The sequence below is a fragment of the Aquarana catesbeiana genome, linkage group LG04 (genome assembly GCF_042186555.1).
Source record: "Aquarana catesbeiana isolate 2022-GZ linkage group LG04, ASM4218655v1, whole genome shotgun sequence".
NCBI classification, from domain to species: domain Eukaryota; kingdom Metazoa; phylum Chordata; class Amphibia; order Anura; family Ranidae; genus Aquarana; species Aquarana catesbeiana.
The window spans coordinates 286,958,470-286,981,623 of NC_133327.1; the positions used below are offsets into that span (position 1 = coordinate 286,958,470).

At 44.5% G+C, this 23,154-nt stretch overlaps 1 protein-coding gene across 1 annotated transcript in view; it reads left to right on the forward strand.

The window, feature by feature from the left end:
* AGPAT5 (1-acylglycerol-3-phosphate O-acyltransferase 5) overlaps positions 1-23,154 on the forward strand; it is a 151,706-nt gene that overhangs the window by 20,749 nt on the left and 107,803 nt on the right. Inside the window, exon 2 of the mRNA XM_073626651.1 lies at positions 20,964-21,030. Coding sequence (XP_073482752.1) covers positions 20,964-21,030 — 67 coding nt within the window. The remainder of the gene's footprint in view (positions 1-20,963; positions 21,031-23,154) is intronic.

The following is a 23,154-nucleotide window of genomic DNA, read 5'->3' on the forward strand; positions in this document are numbered from 1 at the left end:
CTCCAAACGATACCGACATTCCTGGACTTCCTCCAGGAGTGGGTTGATCAGGGCTTGGCAGTCAATACTCTCAGGGTTCGGGTCGCGGCCCTATCCGTGTTTTTGGATAGTAGACTCGCTCTGAACCCTCTCATTAAAAAAAATTTGTTAGCCAGGGAAAGAGTAACCCCGGTAAAGACCTGGGGACCTGTCCCTGGTACTGGATGCCCTAACTAGAGGGCCTTTTGAGCCGGTGGCTCAGACTTCAGTTAAATTCCTTTCCCTTAAAATGGTCCTCCTTCTGGCAATTACGACAGCCAGGAGGGTTGGTGACTTACAGGCTCTGACAATTAAAGAGCCTTTTTTGTTGCCCCTTGAGGATAGGGTAATACTCATCCCCTGTACCTACCTAAAGTGACCTCGAATTTCCACAGGTCACAGGAGATTGTATTTCCCTCATTTTTTTTCAGCCAATCCCAGCTCACCTTAGAGCTCACTCGACTAGATCACTGGCGACCTCCTGGATAGAGAGGGCAGGCGCATCAGTTGACCAGATCTGCAGGGCAGCCACATGCACGAGCCAAAATACATTTCTGAGGCACTATAGGGTGGAGCTGTTGTCGCCTCAGGACCTGGAGTTAAGCAGAAAAGTCCTACAGGCGGTGGTCCCACCCTAAAGTAGGCCTGAGCTTCTTGTTCATCGTCTCAGGTGTGCCGTCTTGGAAAATGACTGACTGGAGAAAATTACCAGTTACACTTTCCGGTAACAGTGTTTCTAGGAAATCTTCCAGGACGGCAGGCCTACTTTCCTACCCTTAATTGTTGGTGATGTTTAATTCCCACAGAATGTACCCTCTGGCACTGGTGTGGGCTAATACTTTGTCATAACTGAGGAACAGAGGGAAGGGTGGGGCCTTTTAAACTCTGTTGTTGATTAGAGATGTAAAATTTCCGGAAATTTTGAAGCTCGGAAAAAAAAACGTTTTTTTTTGGGGGGGGGGGGGGGGGGGAACGGAAATTTTCAGAAAAAAAAATTGAAAAAATGCTACATTAGCACTTTTTTTTCTTTTTAAGATTGAAAGTCATTCTTTTACTTTAGGAACATAAAATATGACTATGGACAATTTGACTTGGCATAAAATTATCACAACTAGCATTTAAACAATTATCACAAACAGAATTTACTTTTTTATAATATTTATTTGTAACAAAGGCAGCAACAATCTCCTGAACTGCTTACTAGTTTATGTGGAACAGCCAAAAAGCCTCCACAAAACAATTTTCAAAACCAAAAGTAACAATTTTTCATATTTCCTCTCCACAGTATTAGGGTTGAAAATATTTTTATTGTTATCAAACAACAAAGAGTTAATACATTTGACATAAAGGGAAGCATATTGAGAAATCAATCAGCGAGCAAAACGGCTATCGCCCACAGCTAAGCTGATAATTATTATGTAAATTTTAACATAAGTGGATCATGTCAAGTATCAGGATAAAAGGTCAGGAAGAAGGAGAGCAGAATAATTAGGAAAAGAATAGGGGGGAAGAAGAACAGAAAAGAAAAGAGGGGGGGAAAAGGAGGGAAGAGTAGGGAGAGGGGGTTCCGCTGCCTGGGGTTGAGAAGGAAGGACTCCAGATCCCTAGACATGGTCAGGGGATCAGCTTGTGTTTAACTTTATAGGGGAAGCTGTAATCTAGGGGGCAGGGAGCAAGGAAGACAGCGTATCTGAGGCGGAGAAGCGCTGCCAAACCGACCATAAAATTGTGAATTTCTCGTAGGTGTCATTGTCAAGCGCTAGCATCTCCTCCATTCGCATGATATAATTCATGGTGGAGGTCCAGAGAGACAATGGGGGGATAGTCGCTGTCTTCCAGAAAAGGGGTATGAGTTGGCGAGCTGCCGACAAAAAAAAAACGTAAAAGATTGCGCTTTTGAGAAGCTATTGAACCTGGCAGAATAGATAGGAGGGCTATCTCAGGGGTCAAGTGCAGAGGATCATCGTAAATTTTTTCATAAACCTGGGATACCTGATTCCAGAAGGGCCGGATCCGATCACATTCCCACCAGATATGGAGGTACGACCCTGTCGTAAGAGAACAACGCCAACACAGATTTGAAGTGGAGGGGAAGATTTTCCGTAGGGAGGCGGGGTCCCTATACCACCTCGCCATGACCTTAAAATTTTTTTCTTGTGAGTAACATGAGATTGAGGACTTATGTGCGAAATGGAACGCAGTTTGCCAATCCGCTCTGGAGAAGGTCTTTCCCAGGTCTGCCGACCATACTCTAGTGTAGGTGGGGAGGTCTTTCTGTGTAAGAGAATGAATAAGACTGTAGATATGTGAGAGTAGATGTCTAGGTAACTCTTGCATAGAGCTGAGGTGTTCAAAGTCAGTCAAGGGGCGATGGGTCTGAGAGGAAGTGAAAAGATGTTTGGTGAAGGTAGAAAGGTGTATGGAAGTGAGCCAGTCTCGATTCCCTAGAGCAGGGGTCTCAAACTGGTGGCCCTCCAGCTGTTGCAGAACTACAATTCCCATGAGGCATTGCAAGGCTGACAGTTACAAGCATGACTCTGATAGGCAGAGGCATGATGGGACTTGTAGTTCCGCAACAGCTGGGGGGCCGCCAGTTTGAGACCCCTGCCCTAGAGGGATGTTTGGTGTGCCATTGTCAGCCCGAATAAAGGAGTGTGCTTGGGGCCAAGAGGAGCGAGAGAGAGAGCCAATAGCATGAGCCCCTATGCCTTGTTGAAAGGCGGGATTATCGAAAAGTGATGATAAGGGCGATGGGTCTGAAGATAGAATCTCGCACAGACCTCTCTTATACCAAAGTGTGAGGGCAGCTGTGGTAAGGGGTGATGAATCCGCTAAAACTGATAAGTTACGTTTATAGCCCCATAGTAAAGCCCTAAGGTCAACGGGGGACATATCCTGTTCAACCATAACTGACGCTTTTTGGGAAGGTCGCGGGAACCAATCGAGGATACGTGCCATCACTGAGGCTTTGTAATATAGCTCAAAGTCAGGTAGACCTGTACCTCCTTGCAGTTTTGGTCGGGTGAGTAACTTAAATTTGATTCTCGATAACCCTTTATTCCACAGGAAGCGGATGGAGAGAGAGCGTAGAGTGGAGAAAAAGGGTTTGTGTACCATGATCGGGATGGTCTGAAATAGGTAGAGCAATTTGGGTAAGGTGTCCATCTTAAGGGTGTTTATGCGTCCAAACCAGGGTATTGGTTTGTCTCCCCAGGAGGCAAGGTCTTTACGGAGTTGAGAGAGGAGGGGGATGTAATTCAGTGTATAGAGAAGTGATAGGTTAGCCGGTATGGTTACGCCTAAATACTTAATGCCCTTGGTCTGCCAGTGAAAGGTATAATTAGATTTGAGGGAGGACAATGTGGGAGCAGAGAGAGAGATATTAAGCGCATCAGTCTTGGAGATATTGAGTTTAAAGTTGCTCAAACTTCCGTCGGCGTAAAGTGCAAGTTTATGGTGTGCGGAAGGCGTGTGTATGCCTTGTATGGAATCATTTTGGCGAATGGCACATGCTAGATGTTCCATTACTATAGCAAAAAGAAGGGGTGAGAGGGGGCATCCCTGGCGAGTCCCATTGGAGATGTCAAATGCAGCTGAAGGAGTACCATTAACCAGGACCGAGGCAGAGGGATTGGAGTAGAGTGACATGATTTTGGAGATGAAATGGGATCCCAACCCAATTTGCTCAAGGGAAAGTTTTAGAAAGCGCCAGTTAACCCGATCGAAAGCCTTCTCGGCATCAAAGGAGAGAAGGCATATCTGTTGATGGTGGCGTTGGGCATAGGAGATGAGGTTAATAGTTCTGGTGGTGTTGTCTCGTGCCTCTCTACCCGGGACGAAGCCCATCTGGTCTCTATGTATGATCCCGGGGAGAGAAGGAGAGAGACGATTGGCGAGGATTTTGGCAAAGAGCTTAAGGTCAATGTTTAAAAGCGATATCGGGCGATAGCTGCTGCATTGGGAAGGATCTTTATTGGGTTTTGGTATTATGGAGACATTGGCTGAGAGAAGTGTTTTGGAAGGGAGGGTGGTATCATCTATGGAATTAAAGGCCTTAGTGAGAAACGGTACCAATAAGGGTGCGAAGGTTTTGTAAAACCTCGGAGTGCAGCCATCGGGGCCTGGACATTTGCCCGGTTTTAATTCCTTGATGGCGCCGAGGAATTCCGGTTCCAACAGGGGATCATCTAAGTCCGCGGACGTCTGAGGGTCGATCACAGGTAGTGCCGTTTCCATTATATAGGTCCACATTGGGTCTTGGGATGGGGGCAGAGAACTCGGTGGGGAGGGTTGCGGCAGATAATATAACTGGGCATAATAGTTTTTAAATGTGGTGGATATGTCTTTGCAACCAAAAACTTTAGTCTGGTTTGGTGATGAAGGGAATGGGAAGACGTGGGGCCCTGGGATGAATAACCCGTGCCAGATGTTGGCCGCATTTATTGGCTATAGAGTAGTAAGATTTTTGGGCGCGATCTCTAGCTATGAGAGAGTGAGAGTCTAGTAATTGGAGTAAATCTCGGCGGGAGTTGGAAAGGGCCACAAAAATAGAGGGGTCCAGATTTGATTTGTGTAGGGATTCAAGATCTGAAATGTTGGTCAGGAGGCGCTTGATGTCGTCAGTCCTAATCTTTTTCAAACGTGAGCCGTTCTGAAGTAGGACGCCCCTGACCACACACTTCAGCGCCTCCCATTGGTTGAGTGGGGAAGTTGTGTCTGCCATGTGGTCGATTTTAAAGTTGTGAATTGCTTTAGTAACTTCAGTGATGCATACTGAGTCTCGTAAGATATTATCATTGAGGCGCCAGGAATGCCCCCTACGTAACTGTGGGGGTCGGGCGAAAGATAGATATACAGGGGCATGGTCAGACCAAAGAGCATGTCCTATAGAGGTTAGTAAGGGTGTGTCTAGGAGGGATTGGGAGATGAGAAAATAGTCCAGTCTGCTATATGAGTTGTGTGCTATAGAGAAGTATGTGAAATCTCTGTCAGTAGGATGATGTATGCGCCACACGTCTACTAACTGACAAGAATGTAAAAGAGATTTTATGTGTGATAGTGAGGTCGTGGGCATGGAAGACTTACCAGTAGAGGTGTCGGCAGACGGGGAAAGGGCCACATTGATGTCTCCTCCAACGATAACACTAGAACCTCCAAAGGAGGTCAGTCTGGCAAGGGTGGATGATAGGAAGCGCGCCTGATCCGTGTTTGGAGCGTAGATGTTGGCGACTGTAAAGAGAAAGTTATTAATTTTTAGTTTGAGAAATATAAAACGACCATGATCATCAATATGAGTCAATAACCTCAGGGTGAAAAGACCTATGAAACGCGATCGAAACCCCCTTGGACTTTGCAGCGGGGTTGGTACTGTGAAACCAAGTGGTATAGAATCGATTGCGCATCATGGGTATAGAATCAGTCCTAAAGTGGGTTTCTTGTAATAAGAGAATATTAGTTTTCTGTTTATGGAAGTGATAGAGGATCTGGCTACGTTTTTCTGGGGTATTAAAGCCTCTACAATTGTAAGAAGCTAGATTAAGTGGTGGAGTAGCGGTCATATCAAGGTGGGTATGAAGGGAAGGGGGAGAAAAAAGAAACAACGAGAGTCCCTCGAAAAGCCGCCCCAGCCAGCGGGGGAGTGGAAGGGAACCTGTGAAGGAAGGGGATAGACGTGGGGGAGAGAGGAGGAAAAGGTAGAGGAGGAATGAGAGAGATATCAGGAAGGAGCAAGAGAGAAGAGAGAAAGAGGAGAGAGAACGGAGGACGGAAAAGGGTCCCGGTATCCGTGGTTGTCCAAACGATATTACAGTCTGACCTGAAAAGATCAGAAGAGGGAACCCGGAACTCCAATCCTAGCAAATTAAACAGTGTACTGGTTGTGATAAGGTAGGCCACTAGGTGGCACCAGTTAAACAGAAGTTGGGAGAAAGAAAATAAAGAAGATAGAAAACAAAACAGAGAACTGTAAGGTATAGAGTATCTGTAAACCATGGAACGGTGCCAAGTGGGGGCACCGAGTATTTCTAAGGGGGGGTTAGTGTTTAGCATGGAGGGAGCTCCCGGAGCCCCGGGAACCACAGGGCCAATAATATGTGGATTATTCTGGGCTGTACTTGCAAACGTAATTATCATATATAGGTATAGATAGTAAGGTTTCAAAATCAGAGATACAATGGGGGGAAAAGCATGGGTTAATACAACATTCTAAACAATTGAGTGTGCCATGAGAGCAACAGTAGAGTGCAAACAGGTACACCAGTCCCAGGGAAAAAGGAAAAAAGGTAGTTCAACAGTAGTAGTCAGGAATCTCCGGCTTGACGAGACTGGAAGAGCAGTGGGATCAGCTTCACAACGGGTGAGGACCGCAGCAGTCCCATGAGGCCAAAGAGGATCTTCCTGAAGCAGCTTATGAGCCTTTGAGCCATTTTTAGAAGAGAAACCTGGTATCTTCTAAGGCATAAGGGCCCTGAACGTGGGTAACCATAACATTAAGGAAAGGGTTTCTGTCTTCCAACTGAAAAAAAAAAAAAAAAAAAAAAACCAGTAACAGGAACTGCTTGCTGGAAGAGGTGTGGAAAAGTGAAGGCTATCTGTAGAGGCTCGAGAGATGGAATTCCTTAAAGATCCAAGGTGGTGTAGTAGGTATCCCTACTCAGGTAGGGGGAAAAAAAACAATAGGAGACCAGCCGGACCGTATAGCATCAGTCATCAGGATCTATGCGGGGTGAGGATCCAGGGCGGCGTTTGCGTCTGTGTTTCTGCCACTGGGGGATGTACGGCAGTCCTGGTGTAGTTGGAGAGAAAGGCCAATCTGGCAAAGACACCTGTGGCAACTCCAGGGTGCCCAGGAATGCAGGGAGGTCACCCAGCATGCGGAATGTGGCAGTTTTACCCTCATGGTGCACCCGTAACTGAAAGGGAAAGCGCCATTGGTTATTTATTTGACGTGATTGGAGAAGCTGTGTGAGAGGCTTCAGGGCCTTCCGCATGGTCAAGGTTAAACGTGAAAGGTCAGGTAATAGCATCACGGGGGTGGTATTGAAAAGGATAGAGTCCTGTATGCTGGCTGCCCGCATGATGGATTCCTTAATGTTGTAAAAGTGCACTCTGCATAGCGTATCTCAAACGAATGAGGGGTCAGGATTCTTGGGGCCTGAGGTCCTGTGGACCCGGTCTAGCTCAAGTGGGTTATCTTTGGGTAATTGTAAGAGCTGATTGAAGATGGCTGTCACCGCTGTCCTCAATTCTTTGGGTTCCACAGATTCAGGGATGCCGCGTATGCGAATATTATTACGCCTGTTTCTGTTCTCGATGTCATCCTGTTGAAACGCAAGGTGCTGCAGCATGGTTGTGTGGGAGTTAAGTATTTCCTCATGTTTCTGAACAGAGGCATGGAGTGTCTCTGTTGTGGCTTCAATGTCCTCAAAACGAACACCAATGTCCCTTTTAAGTTCAGAAATCTCCTGTTTGTAGGTTTTTTCTATGCGGTGTACACACTGCTCAAAATCAGCCTTGGTAGGGAGAGATCGCATATAGTTGTGCAGGGATCTCATCTGGGATTCTAGATCCCATCCATCTTCGGATCCTATGGATGCGGTGGATCAGCACCTGGAGAGGCTGGGAGGAGAAGCTGGGGGCACAGGGGTAGTGTGAGATGCCTGTGAGCAGGCCATAGTGTCCAGGGCTGACTCGGAGCGGGCCGGGGACGGAGGCGCCGGTGCCATCTTGGATCTCGGCTGGCGCTGGGCCGCGGCCGAAGATCGGGTGAAAAAGTTCCCCAAATCCCCTCCTGGACGAGAACCCCCTGTTCCCTGTTGGTCCCGGTACTTAGCTTTCCCCATCGGAGTAGTTTAGACAGCCTGGTTCGGTTCAGAAACGTCCTGTAGAGCCGCGGGACTCGGGAGCTGTGGAACAGCACGTCCTCTCACTCCATGCGTCAGGCCACGCCCCCCCTCTCCACAGTATTAAATAAAAATAAAAACCCCATTCTCATAAAAAGAATTGAAGATGGGGGAAGTGTTAAGAAGAGAGTGGGACTAAGTTTCAATGGACATTTAATCAGAATCATTTTCTGAGCTGAAATTGTCAGTAACCGTCTCTGCAGCTACTCCTTCTTTTTTTTTTTTTTTTTTTTTTGTCCATCATCACAATTAGGAACTTCTAAAAACTTAAAGAGGAGTTCCACCCAGGGGGGCCGTCAAAAAAAAAAAAAAAAAAAATTAAAAGTCAGCAGCTACAAATACTGCAGCTGCTGACTTTTAATTGGGCACTCGCCTATCCCTGGGTCCAGCGATGCGGGGGATCGAAGCCCTGCTCGTCCCCCCCCCCCCTCCGCTCGTCGGCGCCGGCATTTCAAATGTGGGCGCCGGGCTGTGGCTTCACAGCCTGGCACCCACTGCGCATGCGCGAGCGGCGCCGCGCGCCGTGATTGGCCGCTCAATCACCTGGGACCTGTAATGGGTCCCAGATGATTGACAGGAGGGAGGGTGCAGAGCGGAGCCCTTCCTGTGCCTGGGGGGGAAGTGATGTCACCAGCCCAGGCAAAGTAACAGGCAGACTACGAGGGACCACCTAGCAACAGGCATTTAGAGGTAAGTGAAAAAAAAAAAAAATATCCAAATGTTTTTTTTTTTTTTTTTTTAGAATTTTTCCAGGTATTTTTGTTTTTTGGGTGGAACCCCACTTTAAGGTTTGACCGGACCGGTTCTTGTTACAATAGCAGCACAGCACCTCCTAAAGGAAGAAATGCATAATGTTCTTGCATTGGAGGGTTCAGTTTGTTACCGAGGACTTGCTTGTCCTCACTCAGTGCACAGAAATTAGAATAATCTGATATCATACATTTTTTTTAGAAATGATTTGGAAAATATTTGAACACCCTGTCTTAAAATATTTTATTCATGTTAAAATAAATTCCACTTTTTTTTTTTTTTTTTTTTTCTTTTTTCAATTTTTTTTTTTTTTTTTTCTTTTTTTAATTTTTCCAATTTTTTTGGAAATAACCAAAAAAGCCTTCACATTTCCGGGCCTTCACATCTCTATTGTTGGTTGTGTTTCCTGTCAGGTGAGACCAGTCATCTCTCAGGTGTGCCGTCCTGGAAGTTTTCCTAAAAACACTGTACATGTAACTGGTATTTTTTTTACATGTAGGCAGTGCTGTCTCTTGGCCTAGGCCAACAAGGCCCAGGCCTAGGGCGGCACTTTGCGGGGGCCGTCCTCCCGAGTCTTGCATGGCCGCCTCTCGCACATATACAATTCCCGGTGGCCGGCGACTTGCTTTACTGCGGCACTTATGTGCAGTACAAGTGTATTGAGCATACTTGGCCAGGTGAGGGGGGGGACTAGTACCCCCATAGAGCAGGCGGTGACTGGCCATGCAACTGGCGGAGCTTAATGCTCCGCCCACTCTCCTTCACTGGCATCCCTACATATTGCGGGGCGCATCTGTGTCCGAGGAAGGAGAGCGAGGAGGACATGGGGAGCCCCCAGGCAGGGGGAGGCGGAACACACCCAGTGACACCCTTCAGGAAGGGGGTGCTGTCAAACCCCCTCCAGCTGTGAAGCGGTGACTGCGACTGAAGGTACTGGCACTGTGACAAGGAAGAGGCAGGCTGTCAGACCATTTCCCCCCCGTTCACCCCCCTCCTTTTTTTCTGTCAGCCGCGCAGCATAAGAGAGGAGGGGGCTCTTTTCAGATTTGCCACCCAGCTTCCTGCCCGTTTTTTTTTCCCCTCCCCATTGGCCACAGCAGAGGCCAATCAAAAGCATCATGGAAAATGTAGTCCCAGAAGATTAAGCCATTTACTTTCCCTTTCATTTCACCCCATCTCCTCTTGCATTTAAAACAGGATTGGTGTATGTGCTTATCATTAAATTATTCAAGAGAGAGCGCCACGCTGCCCAGCGCCACCAGGGAGAGCGCCACGCTGCCCAGCGCCACCAGGGAGAGCGCCACGCTGCCCAGCGCCACCAGGGAGAGCGCCACGCTGCCCAGCGCCACCAGGGAGAGCGCCACGCTGCCCAGCGCCACCAGAGAGAGCGCTACACAACACAGGGTGAGGGAACATCCAGCCAGAGGGATCGCTGCTGCTGTTTCGCTGGATCTGGTAAGATGGCCTATCGGCCATTATGCATTACTGATCCCAGGGACTGAGGGGGGTGGCACCATGTTTTACCGCACCATTTGATATCCGATCTCCCCATAGAGGAGAGCGGGGCTCTGACAGGTCTGTCTCAGCACAGTGAGCGGAGACGGACCTGCTATCCACCTGCTCAGCAGCGATCAATGGAGCGATCCCCCACTGAGCTAGCGGTGTCCGTCAAAACAGATCGACCCCATGTAAAAGGGACCTTACAGTGTCGCCTCATGAGATAATTTATGAGAGTGTGTTTAGGGGCAGGGGAGGGGTTGGGTGGGAAAAGTGGTAGTGAGTAACTATTAGGCTGCTTTCACACTGGGGCGTCTGCGGTAAAGCGTCGTTTTTGCAGAGGTTTTCGGCCGCTAGCGGGGTGCTTTTAACCCCCGCTAGCGGCCGAAAAAGGGTTAAAACGACCCGCAAAGCGCCACTACAGTGGCGCTTTGCCAGCGATTCAGCAGTGCTGCCCATTCATTTCAGTGGGCAGGGGCGCTTTAGGAGCAGTGTATGCTGCTTGCAGGAGTTTTTTTAACGTCCTGCCAGCGCATTGCATCAGTGTAAAAGCCCTCAGCTTTCACACTGAGACTGCAGGGGAGGCGTTTTTCAGGCACTTTACAGGTGCTATTTTTAGCCCAAAAGCGCCTGAAAAACGCCTCAGTGTGAAAGGGGTCTTAAGGCCTGGCTAATGGCTCATGACTTCAAATTTTGAGGCCTGCATTGTACATTCACATCGGTCCCTGCCCTCAAGGAGCTTACAAGTAGGCACTTGGTACCCACTTTTAATGTACAGAGAGGAAGAGGTGGACCCTAAAGAGGAAGGGGTGTGGTTTACAGATGACCGGTGGGTCTTAAACAGAAAGGGGTGTGGCTGTTACAGAAATGGGCGGGGCATATTTAAATTGGGGGGTGCACGAGTTCAGTCAGGCCTAGGGCAGCACAAAACCTAAATACACCACTGCATGTAGGAGAGGTGTGTCAGAATTAACATAGGAAAAAATAAGGGGTTGCGCTAATACCTGTGTACCTTAATATAAAATCTACAGTGAGAAGATATTTATATAATGGCTATATATAAACCAAAGATAATGTGTAAACATTAAATAGTGATATGAAAAAGTCAGAATTAGCCTGGGGGTCAAGTGGTTAATTCAGTATTCAGATTTTTTGCTCTTTCATAGTATTTGACCTTTGCGTATGTGTATGACTGGTGGCTCTGTTTTGAAAATGTAATTTGGTTAGATTGAGCAATGACCCTGTTTACATTTGGCATTTTGGGATCCCAGGCAGAATTGCTGCTTTTCTGCCCGTGATCTCAAAATGCACTACAATGGCAAAATGTGGGTACAAGTGCCTTTATTTTGTCGCTCAAAAGAAGATCCTGTTCCTTTTTGGGCGACAAGCTTTACTCAATGCAATTTGCTGCAGAATAATGGCACTTGAACCTTCATTTTGAAATTGTAGTGCGTTTTGAGATCACAGGCAGAAACGTAGCGATTCTGCCCGAGATCCCAAAGCGCTAAATGTGAATGGAAGCCTAAGTAGGGTCTAAGATTAGGCTTGCAATGACTCTTCCTCTCTTGGTCCATAGAATTAACAGGCTGAGCCAAGCATGTTAATGGAAACTAAAGCTCCGTTCACACCTGAGCGTTTGCAATGCCATTATTTCTTAATGGCATCCCAAATGCGGGGCTATTTTTTTGTGGCGTTTGTCGAGCGACAAATCGCGCTACAGTCACGGCAAAAATCACAAATGCACCTATCTCTGTGCCAAGGTTTGGCACCCGAGCTTCTTTGGAGCGGAGGGAGGCCCATTCAAATGAATCTTGCAGCTCCAAATACACTTCACTAAAAAACAAAAAAGGCAGAAAAAAATGAATCTGCAGCAGCTGTCACACAGGTGTGAATGGAGCCTAAGGTGACGATTCTATCTGCCCAACCATCCACTGTTTCATACGTTTATAAAGTCTGATTGTATAATCTCCTTTTGATCTACCACTGTGTAGTGCAACGACTTGCCTGATTTGATACAAAGTGAATGGTTTAGTGTTGGTAAATCTAAAGCGATTTTGCAATCATATTGCATAGTGTATGACCAGCGTAAGGCAGAACTTGGTCTTTATAAGCATTTCCAGCCATGGAAATAGTTTTTCTTTTAAAAACCTTTGAAATATTGTGTTGACCGTATAGAAATTAGCTTTTTACAGTTTTGGTAATAGATGAACCTACAAACATTATGGGTGCTTGACCAATCCCTAAAGCGAAGAATCCAATCACTTTAATAAAAAAAAAAAAAAAAGTACAATTTACATATAAAATTTCCCTCAGACTTCAAACAAAGAACATAAGCACCTTTTCATTTGCTCTAGTGCCATTAGGAGCAGAGAAAATACCCAGGACCTCTGGGTATGGAGGAGCATGTGATACCATCCAAGCTCCATCTGTATTGACATAAAACTTTTATGCTGGCTGTCTTTCCTTGCTCCTGGCAGCTGAATGCAGTGGCGAGGATACATAGGAAAGCTGAATAATGTGCTGCAAAAGGAAGGGCCGTAAAGCCCTTCCATAAGCATGCATGTTCTGCATGGGCTTGTATTGGAGATGGTAACAGATCCCAATTTCCCATAAGTATCAGCTGGCAGTTGTAGTGACATAGTAGTGGGGTGATGATTATTATTATAATTCGAGTTATTCCCTCAGCAATTAGGTTCATCCAGAGATATGCATGTATTTAGACTTAAGAACATTCAGACGTCTTCGGAGGACCAAGTTCCCCTGTCCACAATTTTTCTAAAAAAGAACCTGCCCTAATTTACACATCTTCCCAATTCCGCAAGCAATCTGATTGGCCAGTTATTATAGCCCCTTTAATCTACTTATGTTCGTCTGGGTGACAGATAATACCTCTTGACCATGATCATAAAAATCTAATCAAAGTTGTCTAGCTTGCATTCTTTTACTACTAATTGGATGAACAGGTTACCATTTGATGAATGCTATTTACCATAAACAATAAATACTTACAATCCCTTTTGAGGTTCAGTTATAATTAAATACTTGCATTCATTGTTAATGGCCTAAATGTATCTTTGCCAAATTGCGTTCACAATCCCCATGGACCTTTTACTATTCCTTTCAAGTCTGAGGCCGGGTTCACACTGCTCAGACATGGAAGTCGGACGACTTCGATCCGACTTTACCCCACAACTTCATGTCTGATTTCCATGTGACTTCAATGGACGGGATCCGACTTTGATCCGACCATATCAGGCCCTTTGAGTCCACCCCCCCCATGATTACCCAAAATAGGAACCATGGGGGAAAGCAGCAGAGAAATTGTTGAGCCACGGAAGGTGTCCCTAGATACTTGCAAAGTGCTACCTAGAGTGGGATGGTCACGAAGAACCTTCGGCAGTGGAGAGGGCAATCCATGGCCGACTCTTCGCCGTACGACCTGAGTCCTCCATCTCCATGGCCACCCAATGCTGCGCCTCAGCGTGACAATGCCAGTCAACTAGCCTAGTGAGGTGAGCCGCTCTATAATATGCCCACACATCCTAGAGGCCCACTCCCCCCACCCCCCGTATTTTGGGGAAATGAAGAAGCTGGAATCTAAGGTACGGTTGCCAATGGGACCATATAAACCCTCGGAATAGGATAGGGAGTTTATACACTTGAAGAAAGAAGGGGGTAAGCGGATGAGGAGAGCCTGCATCAGATACATGATCCTAGGCAGCAACATCATCTTGAGGGCACTACAGCGGCCGAACCAGCTCAAGGTGAGAGTATGCCAATGGAGCAGGTCAGACAGCAGTCGAAGAAGCAAAGGATCAAAATTGGCTGCATAAAGATCACGCAGGACCCGGCTGCTATTAACTCCCAAATAACGAATAGCATCAGACGCCCAATGGAAGGCGGAAGAGGGGCGGAGACCAGCAACCACTGCCTGGTCTAACAAAATAGAGCAGAGGACTTATGGGTTACAGGTTAATTTGAAAATAGGAAAGTTTACCATACGTATGCAATGATTGAAGCAGTTTGGGCAAAGATACCAGTGGGTTCGTCAAGAAGATCAAGTCGTCCGTGAAAGCGGCCACCTTGTGTACCCCAGAGGCCTTGTAGCCCAAAATACCAGGATCTGCCCGCACTGTACATAAAAAAGCTCTAGGGAAAGTATGAAAATTAAGGACGACAAAGGGCAGGAAGAAGACATCAGCAGCGGTGGGGGAAGAACCGGAGGGAGAAGACATCACCAGAGGAAAAAAAAAAAAGACATATTGAAGCTACGACGGGGGACATTCTTCATTTTTACTACAGGACTTTGTCGAAAACCTGTGTACTGTTTTTTTTTTTTTTTTTTTAATTTTTGACACTTTTTTGGTGAATGGGTAGGGGTACATCCATACTCATTCACGTAGGTGGGGGCCCCTTGTTAAAATGACTTCCAGATTCTGATAAGCCCCCTACCCGCAGACCCCCACAACAACCGTTCAGGGTTGTCATGTGGGGACCAGGTGATTTGGGGCGGGTGGGGGGGCAGCCCGAAAGCACCCCCCCCCATTTTGAGGGCATGTGTCCTGGTATGGTCCAGTAGGGGTGCTCGCTCGTCGTGGCCCCCCCCCCCCCTTTCCTGACTTGCCGGGCTGCATGCTCAGATAAGGGTCTGGTATGGATTGGGGAGGACTTTTTTTTTTTTTTTTTGGCGTGGGGGTTCCTCTTAAAATCCATAACACACCGAAGGGTCTAGTATGGTCCTGGGGGGGGGATGACTCAAAGGGCCTGGTATGGTCAGATTAAAGTGGGATCTCGTCCATTGAAGTCAAATGGAAGTCAGACATGAAGTTGTGGGGTAAAGTCGGATCAAAGTTGTCTGACTTCTATGTCAGAGCAGTGTGAACCCGGCCTCAGACTTGAAAGGAATAGTAAAACGTCCATGGGAGTTGTGAACGTAATTTGGTAAGGATACATTTAGGCTATTAACAATGAATGCAAGTATTTAATTATGATAACTGAACCTCAAAGGGGATCGTAAGTATTTATTGTTTATGGTAAATAGCTTTCGTCAAATGGTAACCTGTTCATCTAATAAGTAGTAAAAGAATGCAAGCTAGACAACTTTGATTAGATTTTTATGACCATGGCCAAGAGGCATAATCTGTCACCCAGACAAACAGAAGTAGATTAAAGTGGCTATTATAACTGGCCAATCAGATTGCTTGCTGAATTGGAAAGATGTGTACATTAGGGCAGGTTCTTTTTTGGATAGATTGTGGACTGGGGAACTTGGTCCTCTGAAGGTGCCTGAATGTTGCATGAATATTCCAAGTATCCTGTCATATACTTTGTCTGTACCTCTGTTGACTGTTCTGAAGTCTAAATAAATGCATTTCTCTGGATGAACCTAACTGCTGAAGGAATAACTTGAATTATAATAATAATCATCACTACAATTGCCAGCTGATACTTATGGGAAATTATAATCTGATACCATCTCCAATACAAGCCCATGCAGAACATACATGCCAGACATACATGTTTATGGAAGGGCTTTATGACCCCTCCTTGAGCAGCACATTATTCAGCTTTCCTATGTATCCTCGTCACTGCATTCAGCTGCCAGGAGCAAGGAAAGTCAGCCAGCATAAAAGTTTTATGTCAATACAGATGGAGCTTAGATATCACATGCTCCTCTATACCCAGAGGTCCAGGGTATTTTCTTTGCTCCTAATGGCACCAGAGCAGATAAAAGGTGCTTATGTTCTTTGTTTGAAGTCTGAGGGAAATTTTATATGTAAACTGTACTTATTTCTTTTTTTTTTTTTCTTATTAAAGTGTTTGGATTCTTCTCTTGAGGGTGGTTGCATGCACTAGATGCTCCTACTGTTGACAGTTGATATCAGACAAGCATAGTTGGCACCCTTTGCTAAATACCTGCTGTGCAAACCAATTTCAGAATAATTCCTATTGAGTCTGAGAAAGCACAGACACTGTGATTCGAGAACAAGAGACCCTGACATCTTATCCTAAATGGATAAATGACAGATCATATACTGAGAATGTCCTTAAAACAAGAGAGGAAGCCATTATGTTGTCAGCGTATTCTGCAGTTTTTGTTAAAGTGGAACTGTACTCTCCTTAGCTCCAGTAATGTAATGTCCTGGAGCAGGCAGCTTCCGAGTATCGAACGCCGGCTGCTTTCATTAGTTGGTAAGGAAAGATGTCATGTGTGGGAGTTCCATCAGCTTCGGCATTGCCAAATTTCTACAGTGAACTGTGCATGCGGAGCCCACTGTACAGGGGTGGACAGGCAGGTAGGTAATTTTAATGCAGAATAGACAAAGCATTAAAATCCTGCCTTCTAATTTTGGTTCTAGAAAAGCAAAATGCAGTGCTGCTCTTTCAAGTTTAGAAGTTGCTGATAGCTTTGTGCAACGCTGCAGGTATATCACTGATATACTTTACATAAGCAAATCAGGTGCTGGTTGTAGGTCCTGTGTTTGCTAGGCAACTGTGTAAACCTTTCCATTTTGCAAAGTTGCTCATTACATATTCGGCAATGTTTAGTTTGAGTTTTATGGTGCTCTGTCACAAAGAAAAACAATTCGGCTAAGTTCACGTGCGGCTCTGTGAGCCACATTTTGCGCCTTCAGAAATTGCATCCTGCACTGAGATCGCAGGTGCAGCGTAGTTCCAAGTGTGGGGAAATCGTGCTGCATTTTCCAGTGTGTGTTGGTGCCATTAGGATTAATGGTACCTTCCCGCATCTGCTGCGTTTTCCTAATGTGGGTGGTTGCAGCTGCGGGAACAGGTGTGGACCTGTATCGGCAACCACTGACACAAGTGTAAACCTAGCCTTGCCTATTAAAGCAGCCATTTGTTTACTCCATGTTGGTTTGGAGAAATACTGCACAGGATACGGTTTTGACGGTTTATTTCATTTTACTAATAGAGTAGAAATGTCACTTTTGTTATAATCCGTATCTTGTTTTACTTCCCAGTTTGCAATTAGAACAGTATTTTGATTTTACCACTTGTTTAACTTGACTCAAGACATGGCATATGTTATTTTATGTGCAGGATCTGCTGTAATATTTCACCTGCTAATATTGATTAACTATATAATTAAAGAGACTTTAAGGGAAACTACAATATAAGAATGTAAAATCAATATGAAATGGAATGGTCTTTTAAGTCTCAAGCCAATCTATACACTCTATTGAATTGACGTAAAAAGGGCTTCAAAGGAATTTTTTATGAAATGCTTCTAAATGAGGATGGTATTTAAAAAGATAATGGTTTTATACTTGGATATAATTTGACACAAATAACTATATCATTACCACAATAAGAAGAGCAGTACTGATGTACAAAATGGTGGCTAATCAGATTTCTGGTATTGTACCAGGTACTGTATTGATGTTATACGTTGCCCTGCGTAAATACAGCTGAATAAAACAAAAACCTTGTCTCTCTTCATTTCAGGCTGCAAAGCAACAAAATGTGGTTATTTTAAAGGGCAGTGATTCTTTTCTATACCCACTGTACATACCTGTGCTTTTACAAACATACTCTGTATTCATAGTGTGTACTGTTGTTGTTTTTTTTTTTTTTTTTTTTTTTTTCTTTTATTATGTTTAAAGAAAAAAAAAAAAAAGGTAACTGCTAATGATATAATTTCAGTGATTACATAATTATTAAAGTTATCAAGGTGTTTAATAGCAATAATTCCTTTTTAATCAATTTTACTTCTAGGTATAGGACAACAGCGGCAACCTGCTTTGCTGTTTACACTCTGGGCCAAAATCTCCTTCAGAGTTGGCTGATTCTGTCCAGTTATCCCTCCATAGACTTATACAGCTGTAGTCAACCATGAGACAGTCGGAGAACTGCCCTTATTCAAGTCCTCGGCTCGTTACAGTAGAGAAAATAATTATTTGATCCCCTGCAGATTTTGTAAGTTTGCCCACTTACAAAAAAATGAAGGGGCTATATATATTAATATGTATTTTAAATGATAGAGACAGAATAACAACCAAAAATCCAGAAAAAAAAAAACATATGATACAAATGCTATAAATTGAGTTGCAGTTCAGTAAATAAAATAAGTATTTGTTCCCCAGGCAAAACATGACTTGGTACTTGGTGGAGAAACCCTTGTTGGCAAGCACAGAGATGAGACATTTCTTGTAGCTGGTTACCAGGTTTCCACACATGGCAGGAGGGCTTTTGGTCTACTCTCCTTTACAGATCTTCTATAAATCCTAAAGGTTTCTTGGCTGTCGCTCAGCAATTCAAAGTCTCAGCTCCCTCCATAAATTTTCTATAGAATTAATGTCTGGAGCCTGGCTAGGCCACTCCATGACCTTAATGTGCTTCTTCTTGAGCCACTCCTTTGTTGCCTTGGCGGTATGTTTTGGGTCATTGCCATGCTGGAAGACCCATCCACGACCCATCTTCAGTGTTCTGGCTGAGGGAAGAGGGTTCCCATCCAAGATTTTACAATACATGGCCCTGTCCATTGGCCCCTAAATGTGGCAAATTCAGCCTGTACCTTTAGCAGAGAAACCACCCAAAGCATGTTTCCACCTGCATGCTTTACTGTAAAGATGGTGTTCTTAGGGTCATAGTCAGCATTTTTCATCCTCCAAACATGCTGAGTCGAGTTAATGCCAAAGAGCTTAATTTTGGCCTCATCTGACCACAGCACTTTCTCCCAATCCTTTTCCAAGTCATTTAGATGTTCATTGGCAAACTTCAGTTGGGCCTGTACATGTGCCTTCTTGAGGAGGGGGACCTTGCGGTTGCTGCGGGCAATTTCAATCCATGGCGGCATATTGTGTTACCAATCATTCACAAGCTCCTCCTGTGTAGTTTTGGGCTGATCCTTTACTTTTCTCGCGATCATCCTTACCCCATGAGCTGAAATCTTGCATGGAGCTCCAGACCAAGGATGATTGATGGTTATTTTGTATTTCTTTCATTTGCGAAGAATCATTACAACAGCTGTCTCCTTCTCGCCAAGCTTCTTACTGATGGTCTTGTAGCCCATTCCAGCCTTGTGCAGGTCTACAATCTTGTCCCTGTTGTCCTTTGGCAGCTCTTTGGTCTTGCCCATGGTCGTGAGGTTTGAATGGAAGAAAGAGATTCTGTGGACAGGTGTCTTTTATACACATAACAAGTTGTCATTATAAGTACCTTCTTAAACTGACAGGACTAATCTGTGTACCACATGAGCACATACTGTAGCCAGTCTGTGGGAGACAGAATTATTGTTGGCTGGTAGGGGATCAAATACCTATTTTACTTGCTGAACTGCAACTCAATTTATAACATTTGTATCATCTGTGTTTTTCTGGATTTTTGGTTGATATTCTATCTCTATCATTTTAAAATGCACCTATGATACAATGAAATGGAGGGTCTATAAAAGTTAAGTGGGCAAACTTAAAAAATCTGCAGGGGATTAAACAATTATTTTCCCCACTGTATGTGGGTGTTTCTAGCATGAAGGTTTCAGTCCTGCTGAGATAAACAAATAGAGGAGGGCACACATGGCATGCTGAAGTAAGCACGCAGTTGGGTAGGAGGGTTCTTCGCTAGTTTAGGAGCCAGGGAGGATTTACTAACGTTTGTTTTAAAATTTTCTGGAAAACTTCACCTGCCTTTGGGTGCATAATATTTCAGAATTGTTGTGGTGCATGCTTTTAATCTTATATGATGGTTTGTGGCAGTGTTCATAAGGCCACTACATATCCCTATGTCAGCAAAACACAACCCTGCACAGGGCACGCAAGTATTCATCTTTGTGAACGAGGCCTAAATGTTCTGTACTATTTACTTCCTGCAACATAGGATTTTTTTTTGATAGCTTCTTACAAAACCCTTATTAAGGCTCATGCTGTATGTGTTTTAACCAGGCATCTTAGGAGTTTCTTTTAAGAATGAGATGCTGTAAACTTCAGTTGCATGGCTTAGTACAGAATATAAAAATCAGATACAAGTAAAAACCCATAAGAGAATAACTTGTTGTCTCTCCCTGAAAATGCTGGAACATGCCCCCAGGCTAGCAGCATCATTTCAATAATAGAAACCTCTAAGCTACTCATTATTTTTCTCTGCCCAAGGACATGTAGGTGCTGCATTTGTGCACTATTCAGGGAACAGTTCTCAGGATTTTTTTTACTTTAACCTATGTATAGAGAAAATGAGGTTCATTGAGGGACAATATGTATCATAGTGTTTGCTAAAAAGTTTTGCAAAACAAGGGAGCGAGGAATATGATATTCGTATCTATACCTTCCCCCCTCTAGTCAAGTGAACATTTAACCTATGTAGTGCAAAGGTGAACCCCATTGCAAGGGTTAATTTAACAGCAATCAAGAGTAGGGCTTTATTTCCAGTTAAATGCCGCAAGGTTTAATGGTCTCAGCACATCTGAACACAACAGGGTGGATAAAAAAACAATGATTTAAAAAAATTTGATTTTTTTTAAAATTTTTATCAAATGTATTTTAATAAAATGCTTTTGGAGTAAAAATCTATCTAAAGACCGCCTTCAATTTAAGATAAATTAATAATTTAGTTTATTCTGCATGAAATGGAGCTTAATTATGTAGCACGAGGCTGTATATTCTGCAATATTTACATTTTTGCTAAACTCATTCAATGAATCCAAGCTCTGCAAGCTGAGATAACATGCACTGCATTGATACATTCACACAATTTCATAGTAACCATGAGATAAAACAAAGTTTTTATTTTTTATTTTATTTATTTTTTTATTTTTTTTATTTCTATTTTTTAAAATCCTAGATAGTGATATATGGAGACTTGCCACAGAAGGAGAATATTTTATATTTGGCCAATCATCAATCTACAGGTTAGTATGCTACTTTAATAGACCATTTGTAATTGATATCCAAATGCCATGTTCTCTCTCTATATCTATATGTATGTGTGTGTGTGTGTGTGTGTGTGTGTGTGTGTGTGTGTGTGTATGTATATATGTTTACATATATAATGTATGTGTTTTTATATATATAATATACACACACAGTGGGGACGGAAAGTATTCAGACCCCCTTAAATATTTCACTCTTTGTTATATTTCAGCCATTTGTTAAAATCATTTAAGTTCATGTTTTTCCTCATTAATGTACACACAGCACCCCATATTGACAGAAAAACACAGAATTGTTGACATTTTTGCAGATTTATTAAAAAAGAAAAACTGAAATATCACATGGTCCTAAGTATTCAGACCCTTTGCTCAGTATTTAGTAGAAGCACCCTTTTGATCTAATACAGCCATGAGTCTTTTTGGGAAAGATGCAACAAGTTTTTTCACACCTGGATTTGAGGATCCTCTGCCATTCCTCCTTGCAGATCCTCTCCAGTTCTGTCAGGTTGGATGGTAAACGTTGGTGGACAGCCATTTTTAGGTTTCTCCAGAGATGCTCAATTGGGTTTAAGTCAGGGCTCTGGCCGGGCCATTCAAGAACAGTCATGGAGTTGTTGTGAAGCCACTCCATTATTTTAGCTGTGTGCTTAGGGTCATTGTCTTGTTGGAAGGTAAACCTTCGGCCCAGTCTGTGGTCCTGAGCACTCTGGAGAAGGTTTTCATCCAGGATATCTCTGTACTTGGCCCCATTCATCTTTCCCTCGATTGCAACCAGTCGTCCTGTCCCTGCAGCTGAAACCCCCCCCACAGCATGATGCTGCCACCACCATGCTTCACTGTTGGGACTGTATTGGACAGGTGATGAGCAGTGCCTTGTTTTCTCCACACATACCGCTTAGAATGAAGGCCAAAAAGTTCTATCTTGGTCTCATCAGACCAGAGAATCTTATTTCTCACCATCTTAGAGTCCTTCAGGTGTTTTTTTAGCAAACTCCATGTGGGCTTTCATGTGTCTTGCACTGAGGAGAGGCTTCCGTCGGGCCACTCTGCCATAAAGCCCCGACGGATGGAGGGCTGCAGTGATGGTTGACTTTCTACAACTTTCTCCCATCTCCCGACTGCATCTCTGGAGTTCAGCCACAGTGATCTTTGGGTTCTTCTTTACCTCTCTCACCAAAGCTCTTCTCCCCCGATAGCTCAGTTTGGCCGGACGGCCAGCTCTAGGAAGGGTTCTGGTCATCCCAAACGTCTTCCATTTAAGAATTATGGAAGCCACTGTGCTCTTAGGAACCTTAAGTGCAGCAGAAATTTTTTTGTAACCTTGGCCAGATCTGTGCCTTGCCACAATTCTGTCTCTGAGCTCTTCAGGCAGTTCCTTTGACCTCATGATTCTCATTTGCTCTGACATGCACTGTGAGCTGTAAGGTCTTATATAGACAGGTGTGTGGCTTTCCTAATCAAGTCCAATCAGTATAATCAAACACAGCTGGACTCAAATGAAGGTGTAGAACCATCTCAAGGATGATCAGAAGAAATGGACAGCACCTGAGTTAGGACAGCACCTGAGTTAAATACATGAGTGTCACAGCAAAGGGTCTGAATACTTGGGCCCCTTTCACACTGGGGCGGTTTGCAACAGTGCCTGCAAACCGACCTGAAACTGCCGCTGCTGTGTCTCAAGTGTGAAAGCCCGAGGGCTTTCACACTGGCGCGGTGCGCTGGCAGGAGGGAAAAAAAACTCCTGCAAACAGCCTCTTTGGAGCGGTGAAGGAGCGATGTATACACCGCTCCTGCACATTGAAATCAATGGGGCAGCGCAGCTATACCGGGGGCATAGCGCCGCTGTAGCGGGCGGTTTTAATGCTTTTTTTGGCCGCTAGCAGGGGTTAAAACCGCCCCGCTGCGGCCGAATACCGCCGCTAAAACGACGGTAAAGCGCCGTTTTACCGCCAACGCCCCCACCGCCCCAGTGTGAAAGGGGCCTTAGGACCATGTGATATTTCAGTTTCTCTTTTTTAATAAATCTGCAAAAGTGTCAACAATTCTGTGTTTTTCTGTCAATATGGGGTGCTGTGTGTACATTAATGAGGAAAAAAATGAACT